Source organism: Lepisosteus platostomus, chromosome 3 (assembly GCF_059453375.1).
Source record: "Lepisosteus platostomus isolate fLepPlt1 chromosome 3, fLepPlt1.hap1, whole genome shotgun sequence".
Classification (NCBI taxonomy): domain Eukaryota; kingdom Metazoa; phylum Chordata; class Actinopteri; order Semionotiformes; family Lepisosteidae; genus Lepisosteus; species Lepisosteus platostomus.
The window spans coordinates 14,230,521-14,249,940 of record NC_142613.1 but is presented as its reverse complement, the minus strand read 5'-3'; the positions used below and the strand labels follow the sequence as shown (position 1 = coordinate 14,249,940).

General features: G+C 36.3%; 1 protein-coding gene across 1 annotated transcript in view; it reads right to left on the bottom strand.

Annotated features, from left to right (window-relative positions):
* Positions 1-1,734: 1,734 nt before the first annotated feature.
* LOC148674503 (uncharacterized) overlaps positions 1,735-19,420 on the bottom strand; it is a 30,746-nt gene continuing 13,060 nt past the window's right edge. Inside the window, exons 1-10 of the mRNA XM_088624644.1 lie at positions 11,511-11,659; positions 11,149-11,184; positions 10,241-10,555; positions 9,117-9,431; positions 8,534-8,578; positions 4,976-5,017; positions 4,474-4,566; positions 3,480-3,504; positions 2,716-2,756; positions 1,735-2,282 (exon numbers count right to left, since the gene is read on the bottom strand). Coding sequence (XP_088480770.1) covers positions 2,281-2,282; positions 2,716-2,756; positions 3,480-3,504; positions 4,474-4,566; positions 4,976-5,017; positions 8,534-8,578; positions 9,117-9,431; positions 10,241-10,555; positions 11,149-11,184; positions 11,511-11,541 — 945 coding nt within the window. The 5' untranslated portion in view covers positions 11,542-11,659 and the 3' untranslated portion in view covers positions 1,735-2,280. Of the gene's footprint in view, positions 2,283-2,715; positions 2,757-3,479; positions 3,505-4,473; positions 4,567-4,975; positions 5,018-8,533; positions 8,579-9,116; positions 9,432-10,240; positions 10,556-11,148; positions 11,185-11,510 lie in introns of the transcript that reaches the window.

Sequence of the window (19,420 nt, the reverse complement as noted above, 5' to 3'; positions counted from 1 at the left end):
AGAGTCTGTCCATAGGACAACAATCAGTCTTACACTGCACAAATCTGGCCTTTATGGAAGAGTGGCAAGAAGAAAGCCATTTCTCAAAGATATCCATAAAAAGTCTCGTCTAAAGTTTGCCACAAGCCACCTGGGAGACACCCCAAACATGTGGAAGAAGGTGCTCTGGTCAGATGAAACCAAAATCGAACTTTTTGGCCACAATGCAAAACGATATGTTTGGCGTAAAAGCAACACAGCTCATCACCCTCAACACACCATCCCCACTGTCAAACATGGTGGTGGCAGCATCATGGTTTGGGCCTGCTTTTCTTCAGCAGGGACAGGGAAGATGGTTAAAATTGAGGGGAAGATGGATGCAGCCAAATACAGGACCATTCTGGATGAAAACCTGTTGGAGTCTGCAAAAGACCTGAAACTGGGACGGAGATTTATCTTCCAACAAGACAATGATCCCAAACATACAGCAAAATCTACAAAGGAATGGTTCACAAATAAACGTATCCAGGTGTTTGAATGGCCAAGTCAAAGTCCAGACCTGAATCCAATCGAGAATCTGTGGAAAGAGCTGAAAACCGCTGTTCACAAACGCTCTCCATCCAACCTCACTGACCTCGAGCTGTTTTGCAAGGAAGAATGGGCAAGAATTTCAGTCTCTCGATGTGCAAAACTGATAGAGACATACCCCAAGTGACTTGCAGCTGTAATCGCAGCAAAAGGTGGCTCTACAAAGTATTAACGCAAGGGGGCCGAATAATTTTGCACGCCCCACTTTTCATTTTTTTATTAGTTAAAAAAGTTTCAAAAATCCAATAGATTTCGTTCCACTTCACAATTGTGTCCCACTTGTTGGTGATTCTTCACATAAAATAAAAAATTTATATCTTTATGTTTGAAGCCTGAAATGTGGCAAAAGGTTGAAAAGTTCAAGGGGGCCGAATACTTTCGCAAGGCACTGTAACACTATCATAGTTACAGTTATAGTGCCATTATGAATGAAATTATGAATACAATAACTTTGAATAAAATAGCATTTTATTTCCAGTCATTTCCACATTCAGCTATTTGTAAATTATTTTCAACTGAACTTGAGTGGCAGATTGTTTCCTCTGTCCTTGTACACAGCTACTGTATTTCTGTGCTGTAGAATTGTGTCCATATGCCAACAAACGTCACTCATCAACAGTGAAAGAATTTAAACCCTTTAATTCACATTTTTATTTTCAGTAATGCTCGACTGGTATTCATATTCTATTCTTCCCACTTTGTATCACCATGTAGTTCACTTCTGTTAGATCCTCCATCAGATAAACCTTTATTTATTGGGTTGTATATTTCTGGATGGTTACAATTTGTTAATGAAGGTTGAATACGATGCTCAAGAATGTATAGCATGCAAGGTAAGAACAACTATAACTACAGTATCTCTAATCCAGTTAGCAATGATAGGAAAGTGGTGTTCTATAGACCACATCCCTTTCTGTTTTAAAGGACTGTTGAATTGGCAGTTTGAAACAGGGTATACAGTAACAATACTGCAGGTGGGGCTTGAATCCTGTCATTTGTATAATGCTTCTCCCTTTAAGTGCCTGGTAAATTTTATTTATGAGAACAACCTTGTAAAATGCTGAAGAACACAAATCTCGCTACTTTCCAACCCTTTGAAGATCATTTGTTTTAGAAGTAATTTCAAACTCCATAATATGAATAAAAAGCAGTTCACACAATGTATAGTGAAGTTACATTAAAGCTTCTCAATGAAAAGGAGCTGTTTTTATTATGAACAGTTTCATTGGTATTATCATGGTTTCACGAGATGTTTATTAGCAAACTCAATAATGGAACAAGTACATTCCCCTGGAGACTCACAGAACAACATTTAAACTACAGTAAATTCACTCTGAAGCTCATGTACAATAGGTTAAAAATTACATTAGCTTTGCATTAAAAACTAGAGTGATAAGCAGGAGAAATGACATCGAGAAACAAGGCATTACTTTAACATTAGTTTAGCGGTAAGTAAATTGCTGAATTTCTCTGTTATTTTAAAATGTTTATGATTCAGGGTCCTTCAGTGTCTCAGCCAGGATGGGCATGTTTGGAGTCCAAATTTAACTTGATAGTCATCACCATGAAGCGTCATTCCACTGTTTTGACTGGGATTCTTCAATGTCCGATACTCTGGAAGTTTGATGGACTCAAGTCAGTTAGTGCAATGTATTGCAATATTGTGATGGTGGGGCACATCACTCCTCCATCTGCTGCCAGCTCTTCAGTAGGTTCTGTCCAAGAGTCAAAGTGAGAATTACTTATTGGGCAGGTACATACCAATGATACAAATGAATGGAACAACTTTCTGAAGCCTTTTTTTTTTTCAAAGAGATGTAAAGCGAAACAGTGCCTGACCAGTCCTGTAGCTTCTAAAACATTGTAGACATTAAAATATTATTTTTGTTTTTACAAATGCCTCACTGGATCTTACAGACATTATGAACTGCTAAAACATTATAAATGATAAATGTCTGCTTCTATAGTTTTATTTAATTCGGTGTTCTCATTTGAATTGCAATGTGATTTTTTAATACACTGCATACTCCTCTATGTCAGTGTCTTGTAATCTGCTAATAATCTTCTTCAGAATTACTGATAACCATACCTAACATAACGTGGAGTACAATTACACTCCTCGACTCTTCCAGCATTCAACATACTTACAGACAACAGTCTGAAAAATGTTGTTTTCATGGTCCAGATCCCTGCAGAAGAACAACATTTAAAAGTAAGTTTAAAAACTAAGGACTACCTGCCTCTTTATTTTCTTGTTCCAGATTGCTAAATTTAAAATTAATGTAGCACTTACAAGGTTTAGGCTAAACCAAAGTAATCAACTTATAGAATTTACATTCTTCTACCAACAAGTAATTATGTATATACAGTCGTTTTTTCTTTCATCCATGGGGTACTTTTAGAACATTCATCCATGTGTCACATTTGACTTTATGCTTAGATTTGAACCTGCATTTCCTATGTGGTTTGTTTTTTATTTTTGCATTTCATACCCATCTGATTTGGAATTGCCAATTGATTCTTTAAACATCAGCTCATTCTATAAACAAACAGTACTGCTGGCTTCACAGTGCCTGAGAGGTGAGTTACTGTTGACTGGAGGAGAGCTGTATGTCATACATTGTAAACTGAACACTAGTACACTGTATGCCTGAGTAATCACTGCTAAGCTGAGAGTCAGTAATGTCCTTACCAGCACACACCATCCCCAACTTTGAGACAATTATGTGTTGCCACTAAGGGAATTCTAATAACAGTACCTAGTGACTAGTGATTCTGAGTCTGAGTCTCACAATTACTATTCACAATAATGAGATACTTTTTAAATAAGAATTCACCTAGTATTATTTGGAATAAAAACATACAGCATTTTCGCCACTGAAAAAGCCAGAGAATAGGAAATGCTGACTAACCTTTCACTGTCCTGTTTTATAACTTCTGAAAGAGAAAGCCAGGTTAGTAGGTAGTAGTAGTAGTAGTAGTAGTAGTAGTAGTAGTAGTAGTAGTAGTAGTAGTAGTAGTAGTAGTAGTAGTAGTAGTAGCAGCAGCAGCAGTAGTAGTAGTAGTAGAAGTAATAAGAATAATGTTCCTTTAAAGGTGGTTTCTCAAACTGTTTTACAGAATGACAACAACAACAGAAAAATACACAAGATATGCACAATGAAAATACACAATGAGAGAAGACAGTAGATGGGGATACTGCATACAGAAGGAGCAAAGGGGTATATAACAGAACCAGTTGCCAGGCCATGCAGAGCCTTATAGGTGAGCATGAGGATTTTGAAGTCAACACGAAACCTGACAGGAAGCCAGTGTAAGGACCCCAGGATAGCAGTAATGTGATCACTTGACCTGGTGAGGACTCTGGCTGCCAAATTTTGGATATATAGTACTGGAGTTTGTATTTAGGAACCCCAGCGAGTAGAGCATTACAGTAGTCAATTTGGGAGAAGACAAATGTGTTGATCAGCTTGTCATCCACAATTAGTGATAGCATAGGACATGGCCTGGCAAAATTTCTGAGGTGAAAAAATGGTTTTGACAATATGCTGCACATGTGGGTTAGCCTGAATCAAATATCACCCCACATTTTTCAATTAAGAGTGAAGCTCAAGTTCAGTACCATCCGCAGATAGGATTACAGCATTGGCTTTACAAAGTTAATGGGGAGTGCCAATAATCATGACTTCAATCTTGTCACAGTTTAGATTAAGTAAATTGTGAGTCATCCATGTTTTTATGTCAGAGGTGCAATTAGCTACAGTACATCAGTGTCAGGTTTGGCATGGATGTAGATTTGAGTATCATCAGCACAGAAGTGATAGTTGAGGCCATGTGATCTTAAAAGCTGACCACTGTGAGTGTGAGAAAACCTTGCAACTGCTAATTTAAGAAAGGCATACTCACTGTGCTTGAAGTAAAGACAGCTCAAGACTGCTGTTGCCATCAGGGAAACTAATTCTACAGCTGCTACCCAGATGAAAGTTTTAGGATGTTGTCCTGTAGACATGAAAAGGTGCGATTGATTTAAAAAAAAACAGAATCAAATCATACATAAAACATCAAAATTGAAAAAAAAGCTGTCCTATGTATAAATCTCCAATTGTACTTTATATTGTACATGCAGTACATATAAAAATACATTTCAGAAGATTTAAATTTCATTGACTTCAATAAGTTTTTTTCTGTTTTCTGTCATTCTCTAGGAGAGTACAGATAAGTGGATTGCTTAATGTTACACTTAAATAATTGAAAGTAAACTGGAAGAACAAATCCTAAATTGAGCTTCTATAAAATAAGGATTTTCTGTCAGGGAGCTGGGACCCATTAAATACCACAGGTTTGTGACCTCCCATTTTACTGAGAAAAAATGCTCACTTAAACCTCTTTATGAAGAATGCATACGTACCAGGTCCAGTTGGCTCAATTATAGGGATGTTTGACTTGGAATCTTAAATAAAAAGGAAATACATTGAAATTTGTTCAGTTAACGTACAATATTATTTTACTCCCTTTTGATTTGATATTTTTAAAATCTCCCAATAAGCTCTGTTTTTCAGTGGCAGCTGTCCATCCCTCCTTTATGCATTGCCACTGTACATCTGTTCCAAGACTGACATCTGACTCATGATTTTTTCATTAAGAAGAGGATATGTGCTATTGGTACTGTAGCTACAATATAGATGATTCCTTGAATAGAGCATCCTTTCTCCAAAAGATTCATCATTATCTATATTTGTAGGTTAGGGAAACTCTATAACTGCTCACTACTATCTGCCTTCTGGGAGCACAAAGTTCATAAAGAGATAAAAAATGTCACACTAACATCTTTCTAATTCACCTTTCAACTACTGAAATGTCTGGCTGAGAACCTTTCCAGTTTCCATAGACTCTTCTAACTTTGAGTTCCAAAGAAATTCACCTAGATTTGATGCCTGTATTCTAATGTGAGGGATTTAAATTCCCAATTTGTTTTATGGGATTTCTGCAGATGATTGAGTTTGTGAGGATTGAGTCTTCAAAATGTATCTTGGTTACATTTGGTTTTTATAAAGCCTTTCCGTACACAATATGAAGGTTGACCTGTAGTGTACAAAACACTAAAAATACATTTTAATGTTGCAGACAAGGTTTAAATGTCTTCTAAAATTAATACTTTAATCCTTAATGACTACAAAATTAAAGATGTTTTGAGGAAATACAGTATATCATCAGTTGATGACATACTGTACTTACTAGTCTGTGAGGTACTGTAATACCTTATCTCTCAAAATTACTTTTACTGAAATTCTTATCAATTTAAAAATTGAACCCCCTAAACATGTAAATTGAAATTGTAATTGGGTGGTTTAAAAGTAAGCTTTCACAGCATTTTGCAAGCATTGTATGTACATACAGTACATCAATAAACATTAGATACATTTTTATAGGTGAATTTATAAAAAAGCTCTGCGTGCATATCATAGTGGGAAATTTTACTGATGTATGACATAATCTGATATATAAACGCTACAGCCAAGCGTGAGAGTGTGAGAACTCAATATTGGTATAATAAAAGAAAACTACAATTCAGACTAGAACAAAATAAACAATATTGAAATGTGGATAGCATTCCTTATTCATAAAAAGAGTGTACTGTATAAGAAAATTGAAAGAGAGATTCAACAAAGTATTTTATACCCGAGTAACCAAATTTACTTCAGCAAAACTGAATTTCTCCCAACAAAGGCTTACAAGTAAGAAATAAAATACTTATTTAACACAAAAATTCTGAAGGATACACCTTACTCTGCATTCTAAATTTTCCTATTTAGAGAACAGATTCACTGACACATGATAACAATAGGTAGTCTAGAGCTCAAAAAAGGTATTGAGATTATTAATCACAAGTACAGTAAATGTACTGTATTTAACTTCTGACTTTACAGCCAGCATTTCCAATGCCTCATGCTCCAGCTACCAAGAGATTGTGGTGTTAAAATTAGAAAAAAAATAAAGCAAATACATTTAAAAAATAATACACTATGAAACTCAAATTCAAGTTGTAAAATTTACTGATTTATTTTTTATATACTATAATAGTAAAATGGTATTGTTACAGCTTTGGGTGAAATGAGAAATGTCTCTTAGATTTTAGATCAAGTTGTTGACACTGGGAGTAGTAAACACTTCTAACTTCAAAGCAGAAAGGATGTTTGCTGAGGTCTGGGGGGGGGGGTCCCTTGAGCAGAAACAAAAGTAAAGTTTGCTGTCACGACTATAGTCCCCCCTCCTTAAGGGTGCTCCAGCCCTTTCACTAAAGACTTCATTCCATGCACCTGCGCCCTATTCCCTGCCCACCTTATAAGCCAGGCGCTGACGCTCTTCCGGGCTCTGCATCTGATTTCCATATCGTGCGAGTCCGGGACCAGGAAGCGCCTGGTCCCGTTAAGGTTTTAACCTCCGTTCCCGTTCCTGTTCCCCTCCGCCGGTTCCGACCCGGCCTTCGTGGTTTTTAATTCTTTCCTCTGATGGATCTCCTGGTTTTGGACTTTCTCGTGTGTTTTTGGATACTCTATGGATTACTCTCGGATTGTTCGCCTCGGCCACACCTCCCCCGTGCACCAGCGCACCTTGGACACGCCCCCCTGTCTTCAGCCCTGTTTTCCTGCATGACGTTTCCCTAGTGTTTCCCCACTTCGTCGGACTGTGTCGTCCGCATAGGGTCCGGAAAGAACTGTTCGTTACAGAATGCAGAGCCTACACCTGGACCCCGCGGACGGCACCCTGGCAGCCTGGATTCCATCGTTTTTTTTCTCTCCCTTTTTTTTCTTAGGGCTTCGGAGCCGCCCTGAAAAGGAGGGGCGTACTGTCACGACTATAGTCCCCCCTCCTTAAGGGTGCTCCAGCCCTTTCACTAAAGACTTCATTCCATGCACCTGCGCCCTATTCCCTGCCCACCTTATAAGCCAGGCGCTGACGCTCTTCCGGGCTCTGCATCTGATTTCCATATCGTGCGAGTCCGGGACCAGGAAGCGCCTGGTCCCGTTAAGGTTTTAACCTCCGTTCCCGTTCCTGTTCCCCTCCGCCGGTTCCGACCCGGCCTTCGTGGTTTTTAATTCTTTCCTCTGATGGATCTCCTGGTTTTGGACTTTCTCGTGTGTTTTTGGATACTCTATGGATTACTCTCGGATTGTTCGCCTCGGCCACACCTCCCCCGTGCACCAGCGCACCTTGGACACGCCCCCCTGTCTTCAGCCCTGTTTTCCTGCATGACGTTTCCCTAGTGTTTCCCCACTTCGTCGGACTGTGTCGTCCGCATAGGGTCCGGAAAGAACTGTTCGTTACATTTGCAGTATTATGGCTAGGCAAATTGTGGATTAATGATTACAATGGAGCAGGGCAGAAAGACACAGTATATGTTAACCTTAAGAGAGGCAGGAAAGAGTGAAAAAAGGAAGGGAGGAAGAAGGAACAAACAAGGAGAGCAGGGAGAATCAGAGGAATCCAGAGGAGTGGGGACTTGAAGCTTGCGTCAGGCGAGAGCTCCTACTTCATGATCATCCAAATCAAACCTGACTGGAGCTAAGTATTCGATCCTTGTTAGAGAGAGCTTGCTTATGTTTTAAGGGAACTTGGGATTCCTGGGTAGAAGATATCTCAGTTAGAAATGTCTTTCCTGATTAGGATGCATTTTATGGATAGGGATATACTGTAGGCTCCCATTTATTTTGTGCATCCAGGGTGCAGAGAGAGAGATTTAACTGCAGGTTGCTTTGTATTTAGTTAGAAGGCAGCTCATCTCTTGTGTGGCCTCTGTAGGCATATTAAGAGTTTAGTGCTTAGTAGCAGTCTGGGGTTTCTGGGTGACCAGATTTTATTGTCAAACAAATGAATATCCAGATCAAATCTACAAAATGTATTGCTAAATACCCATCCATCCATTTTTTATCTGCTTCATCCAATTCAGGCTCACGGCAATACTTACAAGCACTGATGGTTGCTGTTGCAGGCATCACATTATTCTCCAAACCTGAGAAATTTGTTATATGGTTAGTCTACTTGTTTTACAGTATGTCTGTTCTTTTAGGACAATACTATAGTGCTAGCAAAAAAACAGATATCAATCTGGACTCCATCCAATAGAGACAGGATAAACCCAAATCGTAATTATTTGTTGGGAAAATGAAGATAAAAGATTATAGGCATAAATTAATGTATAGATTATTATATAGTAAAAGGAATCAGAAAAATATAAAATGCCAGTACCTCCGAAAAATCTTTTATACAGTATATAACAATGGGGCATGGGAGAAATAAATGGTGTTGTCTCCTCTTCAGGGAAATCTTGTAATAATTACAGGATTATAGCATATTCCAGAAGTTCCTAAACAAAATGTATGCACCTTAAAGTACAAAATCTCTCTCTATATATACCATCTAGCTTGGTAGATTATAGTATGGTATATATGGTATTTATGAAATGATGTTGACATTTTCAGAAATTATGGGTTGAATGTTTGTTTTTGTAAATTAATATTAAAGAAGGAAAAAAAAACCCTGGTTCTTACCTTCCACCTCAACTGTGATGCTCTCACTGCGTTGTGAAGTTGATGTCTGTCCCAGTGTAACTAATTCAACAGCACAGCTCAGAACAACATCAGTTCTGATCCCAGCCCCTCTCTGTCCCAGCAGCTCCTTCCCAGACACAGTGAGGGAACAGACTTTATACTGCTCCCTGAATGGCACTGATCTGAAAGGAGCTTTACTCTTATCAGTGTAGAAATGGCAACGTGTTCCTCTCTCAGCTTCACAGCGAATAGTAGCATTCTGGTCTGTGTTGATACGTTTCAGATCCATATCAATACGAAGACTTCCAAACTGGACTGTTGAAATAAAACCAGAATCCACTCATTAATGCTAGCTCTTGTTTGAAAGGGGAAAGGTCAGAATTGGGAAAAAGAGGAGAAAACTAAATTGCAATTAAAAGCAATTTTAGACCACAAATATTTCACTGATTTGAAAGGGCTTTACAATAAATATCTGTGAGAATAGAGCAGTTAATCACAATCATTGAGCAGCTGTTCAGAATCTGTTTATTACAATTCTAATCCATGGGCCAAAAATCTATAGAGCATACTAATAATTAAATTTTAAGAATAATCAATTCAAAACATGTTCTGCTTTATATAGATTATTATCTTGCTGATTAAGTTTTATGTGATGCATTGGTTGGTCTAATGTTACTAACAAATATAGATGCGTGGAATAGAGAAGGAGTAACACAAAAAATGCCCCATTAAAAATAATTTAGCTTGATTCATTTCACTTTAGTAAGTTCATAATATTATTGAGTAAAAAGAGCGGAAAAGTTATGGATCTATTTCATCTTGTGTGAAAGTGGCATTGTCGGTGAAAAATGTATGAAATGAAGAATAAAGTGAAATTAGGAAAACACTTTCAATTGGAAAGATTCTGTGAGCTCTTGTCCCTTCGGAAAGAAAGCTACAGTAGCACTTAATTAATCTACCACAGTGTTTAACTTCAATCTAATTCCAGTTGTATTTTTTATAGTGTCCTTTACAACAAGTTGTCACAGAGTACTTTCACAGTTGTAAATTATTTAAATAAATTACAACAATTTGAATTGTTATTTACTACATAATCTGATAAATTAAATTGCATGGATTCTTACCATCCACCTTGAGCCTGATCCACTCACTGCACTGTGAAGTAATTGTTTGCCCCTCTGTGACTAGCTGAACAGCACAACTCAAAAAAACTTCAGCGCTGGTCCCAATACCTCTCTCTCCCAGCAGCTCCTTCCCAGAAAGATTGAGTACACAGACTTTATACTTTTCGCTGAATGGCTCAGATCTAAAAGGAGCTGCATTCTGATCAATATAGAAGTCACAGGATGTTCCTCTCTCAGCCTCACATCGGACATGGACAGAGTCTTCCAGATTAATGTATACTGGTTGAACGTCAAGAACAGGCTTTCCCCATGGATCTGTGTAAAACAAAAGAGTAGCTTCTCATTTATATTTTGAGAAAAATCTTCAAAAATGTTTTAATTAGGTACAGAGGATCAAGAGAAAGAGTCATATAACTGCGATTATGGAGGTTGTGATCAATCGTTTGTTTCATTTGAGAAATCGTATCCTCCTTGTAAGTGTTGATATTAATGTTATTAATTCCCTTAAAGAAATCATTTTCCAATATTCTGGTTTCTGTACCCATGTTACCTCAAATTAGATTTGCATTTGGACTTTTATTATTAATAACAGAAAATGAGACATTTTGCGTAATCCTTTAATAAAATCAACCTGTCAAAAAATTAACACATTTTATTAAGAAAAATAAAATATATCTAAATAATTTAAAATACATTTACTGGTTGTAATATATTTATATTTGAATGTGTATTTGCATTATAAATACATTAATAATACAATCAGGTAGGAATTCTTAAATTACGATAGATTTTCAATTCTTACTGATTGCTCAGGATTTTGATTATTGTAGTCAAACTATAGACTAATATCTTATATCTTATCTAATATATCTGTGTATACAGTATAATACAGAATGAAATAAACATACCTGAGTAACTTTGTCTCACTTCAAGCCCAAACATGACTGTACAGAAAAAATGTTGATAGTCATATTTCAATTTCAGAACTGAATCAATAAATTATTATTCATAAATGGAAGAACAAAACAGTGATTGAATTTTAATTTTAATATTTAACTGTTGCACTGTTCTTCTGTGCTATTAAAATATATTGGTTATACTATATAAACATATTTGTGGTACTTGATTCTGGTATTCTGCACTGCATATTGAATTTGATTGAATGCTAGACTTTTTCTGTACAAATGATGTAAAGCTTATGCTGTGTAAACTTGTACTTTGTAATTCACATTGGACAATAGCATCAGATAAAGAAACATGTAATACTCACTCATCATAAGAAATGACATAGAAAGAATCATGGTCCCCAGGGATTAAGCAAGTGATACACTGCCTCGAGACTGTACAGTATAACTTGGCATGTAGCACTGCACATGTCAAATACACAGGAAACAAGAAAAACATCCCCTCAGATCAACACTGCAGTGATGTACTGACTTCAGGTTTTTAGCTGAACTGAATCTTATTCAACCCCAAAACAGTTGTAGACATACGGTACCTTGTTAGTTAACAATCTATATTTTTCAAACGATTGCATTATTTACAAAGTCATAAAAAACAATTGCAATTAACATTATAATTAGTTAGATTATGATACAATAATCACAGTGGCACAGTGGTATAGCGATTGTTAGTCTGTTAGTCCTGGGTTTGATTTCAGAATGTGGCACCTTCTGTGTGGAGAATACATAGTCTTCCTAGGGTCACAAGGGTTTTTTCCAGTACTCCAGATTCCGAATGTAGTCCTACTTTGTGCCCCATGTGTCTGGAATAAGCTCCAGGTTCCAAAAACCTCTGCCAGGAATAAAAGGCTTACTGAATGAAAGCCAATGGAATGGATAGAAAACAATACAATCTTTTAAATTGAAATGTGTACAGTTCTCTTGTATGATTAGCTAACATTCATTTGGGGCATCTTATCTCTGAGGTGAAAATGACAGTAAACCATGCATTAGTTTTAAGAACTGAAGTACTGAGCACACTGATAAAGGACAAATATATGCTAAAAAAATGAAATAACAATGAAGATTGTTAATGTACTAGACCATGAGCTTCTTCGTCTGCTACAAGTTTTGGGAAGCAGGGTAAATGAAGTTATCGTCTACAAATCCTTTTTAATTACAGAGATGGATGAAGTTTAATAGATATTGTTTGAACCACCAACATACTATAAATTGTTTAGAGTTTGCATGAATATTCAGAAGTGACAAAGATAGGCAATGGTATACTGTACATTAGTTGTAGTAAACAATTCTGTATATATAGATTCTTTATTTACATTCTATACTACCTCGGTTGATAGAAAATTGATCATTGATATTTTTTTATAATAATATGAGAAAACTTTGATATTTATGTACAGTGGTGCTAGAAAGTTTGTGAACCCTTTAGAATTTTCTGAATTTCTGATCAGATCTTCATCTAAGTCATAAAAATAGATAAAAAGAACCCAATAAAACAAATAACACAGAAAAGGATATACTTTTTCATTCATTTCATTCATTCAGTTAAGGGGATAATTAGAGTCAGGAGTGTCAATCAATGGGATGACAATCAGGTGTGAGTTTGGGTGGCCCTGCCCTATTTAAAAAACATAAACCTGAATCTTCCCTACAAAACTCTGGTCTTCACCACACATGTTTGTGAGTGCATGCCATGTCTCGATCAAAGGAGATTTCTGAGGACCCCAGAAAAAGAGTTGTCAGTGTTCATCAGGCTGGAAAAGAGGATTTTGGAAAGCAAAGACCAGAGTTTGGTAGTGAAGATAGGGCAGGGCCACCCAAACTCACATCTAATTGTCATCCCATTGATTGAGACTCCTGACTCTTAACTGAATGAATGAATGATAAAGTATATTCTACTGTGTGTTATTTGTTTTATTAGATTTTCTTTATATATTTTTATGACTTAGATGAAGCTCTGATTACATTTTAGGTCAAATTTATGCAGAAATTCAGAAAATTCTAAACGGTTCACATACTTTCTACCACCCCTGTATATAGTAGGTTTCATACAAGGATCACCTTTCATTTGATAAAGTCTGTTATACAGTAGCTACTGTATGTCATGCTGATGAGCCCTAAAACAGTTGTCCATGGCTGCTAGCTTTAGTTTATTTACACTACACAATGAAGATGTAGAAGTTCATCAGACCTCCTTTTAAGCATTTCGAAATCAGCAGTGGTAATGAGTAATAATTTATATTCCCATATCTCATATTAAGTACTGTTATGGTTATTAAAAGTGGTTTTTGAAGTGTCATACGAATCTAGACACAATAATTAACACCTGGCTATAGTTTTCAGGGAGCTTTGAGACAAGAAAGGAACTAGGGTTGTACTGACTTTAAGTTTTACTGACACACTGATCAAAGAAATCCTCTGGTTTAGCTTGGTCAATTAAGTTCTGGGTTAATGATTAAGTGCCATTAACAGAACACAGCATAAAAAGGCAGGCAGGCAGACAGACAGGGAGGGAGGGGGAGCAAGAAAGACAGCAGGGGAAAGGGGAAAGGGGAAAGGGGAAAGGGGGAAATTGTTTTGACCACCCCTTAAGACCAGATTCAAGATATATATTTGAACCTTGTTAAGACAGCTTGCCATTCAGTTGTTTTTAGAAAACTCTGATTCCTGTATAGAGAGTCCCTAGGTTAAAATCAAACTGTACTGCTTGGAGGATGCATGTTTAGAAGAGAGAGACTACTACTATTCCCGTTCACATCGTAGCATCCCAATTTCTAGAGAGATTTAACTACTGAATAGATTCTGTTTAGCTTAGAAGGCAGCTCTATATCTTCTGTTGGCATTTGAAGGCATTATATAGGATTTGAATACTTAGTAGCAGTCTGGGTTTTCATGTTGGTCAGGAAGTAGGCCTTCGAGTCGCCTTGTTTGTAAGTAGCCTAACTTGTATGTAGTTATGTTGTTTATGTTGTGTGTTGTTTAGGTGTATTGTTGTTATTTATAAATATTTGATTAACCCAGTGTGCCTGAGTGCTCTTTTTACCAAAGCTCTATGAGAGAACAAAGAGCTCAGGAGCCTCTAGTCAGGGGTGTAAAAAAGTACTCAAATGTGTTACTTGAGTAAAAGTACTGTTACTTTTAAAAATAAGCAATTCTTTAAAAGAAATAGTTTCTATTCGAGAAAACTTTTCAAGTAAAAGTACAGAAGTATCAACTCTTATCGGTACTCAAGTAAAGAAAGTAAAAGGTAGCCATCCTTTCTGTTTTTACCATGACAATTTAATTGTTTTCACAAATTTTCCCATCCTATTTAATAAAACTGATGTTGCCAAGCCAACAAGTGAGATAGTATGTTAATACACTTTTAATGCACACTTACAGAAAAGTGTGAAAATAGTTCTATCGATCATGAAATAGATTAAGTTCCTAATAAAAAAGAGTCTCTGCTGGCCTTTTTTAGAGTCTCACATCATTTGTCACATCTTAGTTTTGCGTCTTATGAGTCCAGTCCTAAGTAATTGTTGACAGTTTCTACAATCTGACCATAAATACAGTAGGTTCGAGGGGTGCTGCATTTTTCCTTAAACGTTCCTTTCTTTTCAAAACATTTAACTTCAAAGACAACTCACTACAAAATGTATTAAAATAATTTCAAATGGGCTCATGGTTTTCTGAGTATTTTAATAAGCCTACCAGGTCTGTCCCAGTGGGCATTGATTCGTCGAATATATGTATATTCACGGCGAAAATACGACTATACGTATATATACGTCGCCGCAACGTATAATCAACGTCGAATTGCAACTGTAAAATCAACGACATTAATAAATGCATATATAACGTCGAAAACACATCTAACACAGTGCCTGAGGCTTTTTACTGTATGTATCGTGTGTGCCGCAACTAGGAGTATACGGCACTCTGCACAGTGTACGAAGTAAATTATTTTCGCAGTAATTAATTTACACGTGTATAATAAATATAGTAATAAATATAATAAATTAATTACTGCAAAAATAATTTACTTCGTACACTATGCAGAGTGCTGTAATTTACTTCGTACACTGTGCAGAGTGCCGTATACTCCTAGTAGTCCCCCATCAGTGCGCGGTGCCAAGGGAAAAATCTGTAGGGGGGTGTCTGAAATTCTGAGGGGGGGTGATATTGCGGTTGAAACGGAGCTGTTCGGTGCAGCTACCCAAATGAAATCTCGCAGCTATGCCATTGATTAGTGCTTCATGATAGAAGATAACGACTAGCAATCTGGTTTTTGCGATGAAGTTCAGTTTCACATTTCTCGTCACTCTCGTGGTTTGTATTGCCTGGAGCGAAAAGTACCATAAGCGTTCATTTTTGCAGCTACACGGAGGTTCTGAATCGTAAAGAAAAAAATGTTGTAAAACCAACAGAAAGCACAGACTGCTATAACTAGTCCTAGTTATGTAACGATTTTAAGTATAATGATAAACTACTGCAAGGAATCGGTCCACCTGAGCAAACAGGATCGTAATGTTGACACTCAATATAGACACTGATATGTGCAGTTCCTGGATGGATAGCCCTCCTGCACATCAAACAGTCTGAGTGACTGTTAGTGTTGTCTGACCATTGACAAAGTACAACTATTTTTTTAGGGCGCAAATTAAGTTAGGTAAATCTTTTTGCCCAAAACTGAAGGGGCGACACTCCTCCCTCCCCCCGTGATGCCAGGCCTGTCCCCATCCTATTCCATAATGTCATTATATGCGTTAAAATTGCACATCAGCACATAACAGGGGGCACATAGCCGCAATGTATTATCAATGTTAAATTTCAACCATAATATCGACAACATTAATAAACGCATACGTTGAGAAAATATCTAACCCAGCATATTTTCCTGTTATATACCACAATGCATTGCAAGTATTCGTTGGTTACCATTTTGGACACGTTTTTCAAACATAGAAGTATTTATCCGCAAATATCTCAGCAATCCTCTTTTGACGAGTAAGTATGAATAATAATAATAATACTATCTGAATACATACAGATCTTTCCTAATATTATTTTTATTAAAATAGTACGTGAATAAGCAAAAAATGGCACATAAAAATAGTGTGAATGGGGAAGATGACACAAAATCTTTTTGCCGTTTCTCTATTCTTATTCTATGTTGTACTTTCAAACTTTGGGTACTCTTTAATTAGGACAGACTTTATTGCTCAACTGCTATGATGCAAGCCAAATTTTATACATTTATTTCAGCTTTGAGCTTAGTAAACCGTTCATTTTTTAGATTATACTAAAGAAGATATTAATCATCATTTATTTGGGAACTAATATTATATAATTTTCTCCTAGCTGCGGTGCTGAAGTCCCACCCTACATCAACAGAAAAAGAAATAAAGGAGCACACAATGTGTTACTTGAAGAATGCATATGTAAGGTAGGGGCCCAGGAGATCTGGACACTGAGAATAATAGGTTTTTGGTTCTAACTGTTAGGACAATTAGACAGGGTTTGCATATAGTGGACAAAAATCGTCTTAACTTCCATTGTAATATTTTTTTTCTTGGAAATATAGAAGTCGTACATTTTAAAAAGTATATTTGAATCAAAATGTGGTTTAGAGTTAGTGTGTTAATGTAATTAGTTTGTGTTTGTCATTACTATACTGTATATTGCCATGTTACCAGAATTTGTAGCTGAAGTTTAAGACTAGTTGTGTTTTTTATGATTATTGCCCATATGTTGATTGTTGATTGATTGTATACAATGTATAATTTGAAATACATATTTTTCAGGTGTGAATGTGTATTTTCAGAATAAATTTCTAAACCAAATCATTGGGTTGATTTACTAGTTTCTACACCTGTAAAACCTATCTTTGATGTATAATAGACCTCTACCCATATACGTATAATAGACCTCTAAAGTTATCCGTATAATAGACCTCTAACCATATACATATAATAGACCTCTAAAGTTATCCGTATAATAGACCTCTACCCATATACGTATAATAGACCTCTAAAGTTATCCATATAATAGACCTCTAACCATATACGTACAGATGCAGCCATTCAAAATGGGTGAGGTATTTCGCGGCATACCCCGGTGGGCGTGTCGCGGTATCACGCGGTATCACGCATTTCACGTGTGTCACGTGACTAACTATCCGGCGTCGCCTTGTAAAACTGCCAGGGGGAGCTTAACCTCTCATGTACAGCATTTGAGCCTTTAATTTTGAACTGTGTATTACAGCATGTTAATCATCAGTCATTAAAATGTTGGTATATTTTATGAAAGCAAGATTGCTCAGTTGGACAAAAGTACACAACCTACCTTTATCAGAAATATTTATGCATCAAAGCCTTTACTGAAGATATTACTAATAGTATTAATAATGGATGACTTTGGACAAGCTGTATACTCAAAGTATAATTTCTTTAGCACATTTGTACAAGCACTTGGAATCTGTCCAAGCCATACTTTGTCAGGCATTTTGTTTTACTTCAACGGGCATAAAAACTTCCTTGCTTTTAACAGGGCGTTTCATAATTTCTAGCTACGAAAATGATTTAAAATGCGACACCTATCATTCAACTAGAGCTTAAAATATCACAAGGAAAAATACACACCGGTATTCCATTTCTCCCTAAACATTGTAAGCTTCGAAGTCTTTAACTAACGTGATACCGGAGTCAACAAGCATACTTTTAGAATTTGATTAAAAGGGAATATAATATGGAATCGCGTATCTAAAGAATTTAATAACGGTATGATTATATCCGTGTACTGCGACAGGGCTGTGTAGGGCTGTTTCGCCTGCCTGATCACGCAAGCTGTCTTGTAGCCTACTGGTCTAGGTGCGTGACTACCAGCTGGCAGGTTGTGTGTTCGAATCCAGCTTTTGCTGGACTTTTCATTTTTATTTATTTATTTTTTAATCGCGTAACATAAACATATTACCGTATGCAAACTGTACTGTATACAGTATGTATATGTATATTTAATGTCTTAACTGTGCCCGTTTAATTGAATTAAAAAAAATTATTTAACACGAACATTAAGCTGTTTACATCTTCCGCCTGAGAACAGTCACCCGTTGCTACCCAACGCAGAATGGTGATTGGCTGACACTATCTGACACCCCTCTGATTGGAGAAAAAAGACGTGCTGGTTTGCTATACAAACTGTACCAGGAAGAGGATTTCTTTCTATTCAAAACGTGTATTTTAAAAGTTTAAGAAGTAAAAACCTTACAGCGTACACAGATTTCTAAACTGATCAGGATCGTTATCTTTGTCTTATGCATAATAATGTTCACCGCTCTGTCCAGCAAATTAATAATAAACTTTATTTTATATAGCGTTTTAAACGAATAAGTAATTAGATTTCTCATAAACCTAATCACTTGCTTTTTCTTTTTATTTAGGCTCAGATTTCAACTATAGATCGTATTATTAATAACCATAATAACAACCAACCAACAAAAACAACCATATAAACATAATGGTGGTGCTGGACCTTCCAGTTTTATTTATTTATTTTTTAATCGCGTAACATAAACATATTACCGTATGCAAACTGTACTGTATACAATATGTATATGTATATTTAATGTCTTAACTGTGCCCGTTTAAGTATTGAATATTCATATATAATTTTACCACTGAAGGGAAATCTTAACATAAACATACAGTATATGGCTGGTCTCGGTACTTTAAAGAAAAAAATACACACCGGTATTCCATTTCTCCCTAAACATTGTAAGCATCGAAGTCTTTAACTAACGTGATACCGGAGTCAACAAGCATACTTTTAGAATTTGATTAAAAGGGAATATAATATGGAATCGCGTATCTCAAGAAATTAATAACAATATAATTATATTCATGTTGCAAAAGAACTGCAACGGACATAAAAACTCCCTTGCATGGTTTCATTACGACCAGAATCGGTCTTGAGATATTTTTAACTTGATTTACAGTATTTGAGAGGTATGTCTTAACACCGATACTACAGTGCTTAAGTACTGCTCACGTATATGTTTCTAGGTTTATATTATGCATTTCATACGGTCAAATTACTTTTGAGCAACTAATAAGAAGCGCGAAACGGTATGCGTTTTACTTTCGTTTTGTGCTGGGACCCGTGGATTGATTAGAGATATCAAGTACATACAAGTCTTTTTTTAAATGTTGTAGTTCGTCTTGAAAAAATGTAACGAGTA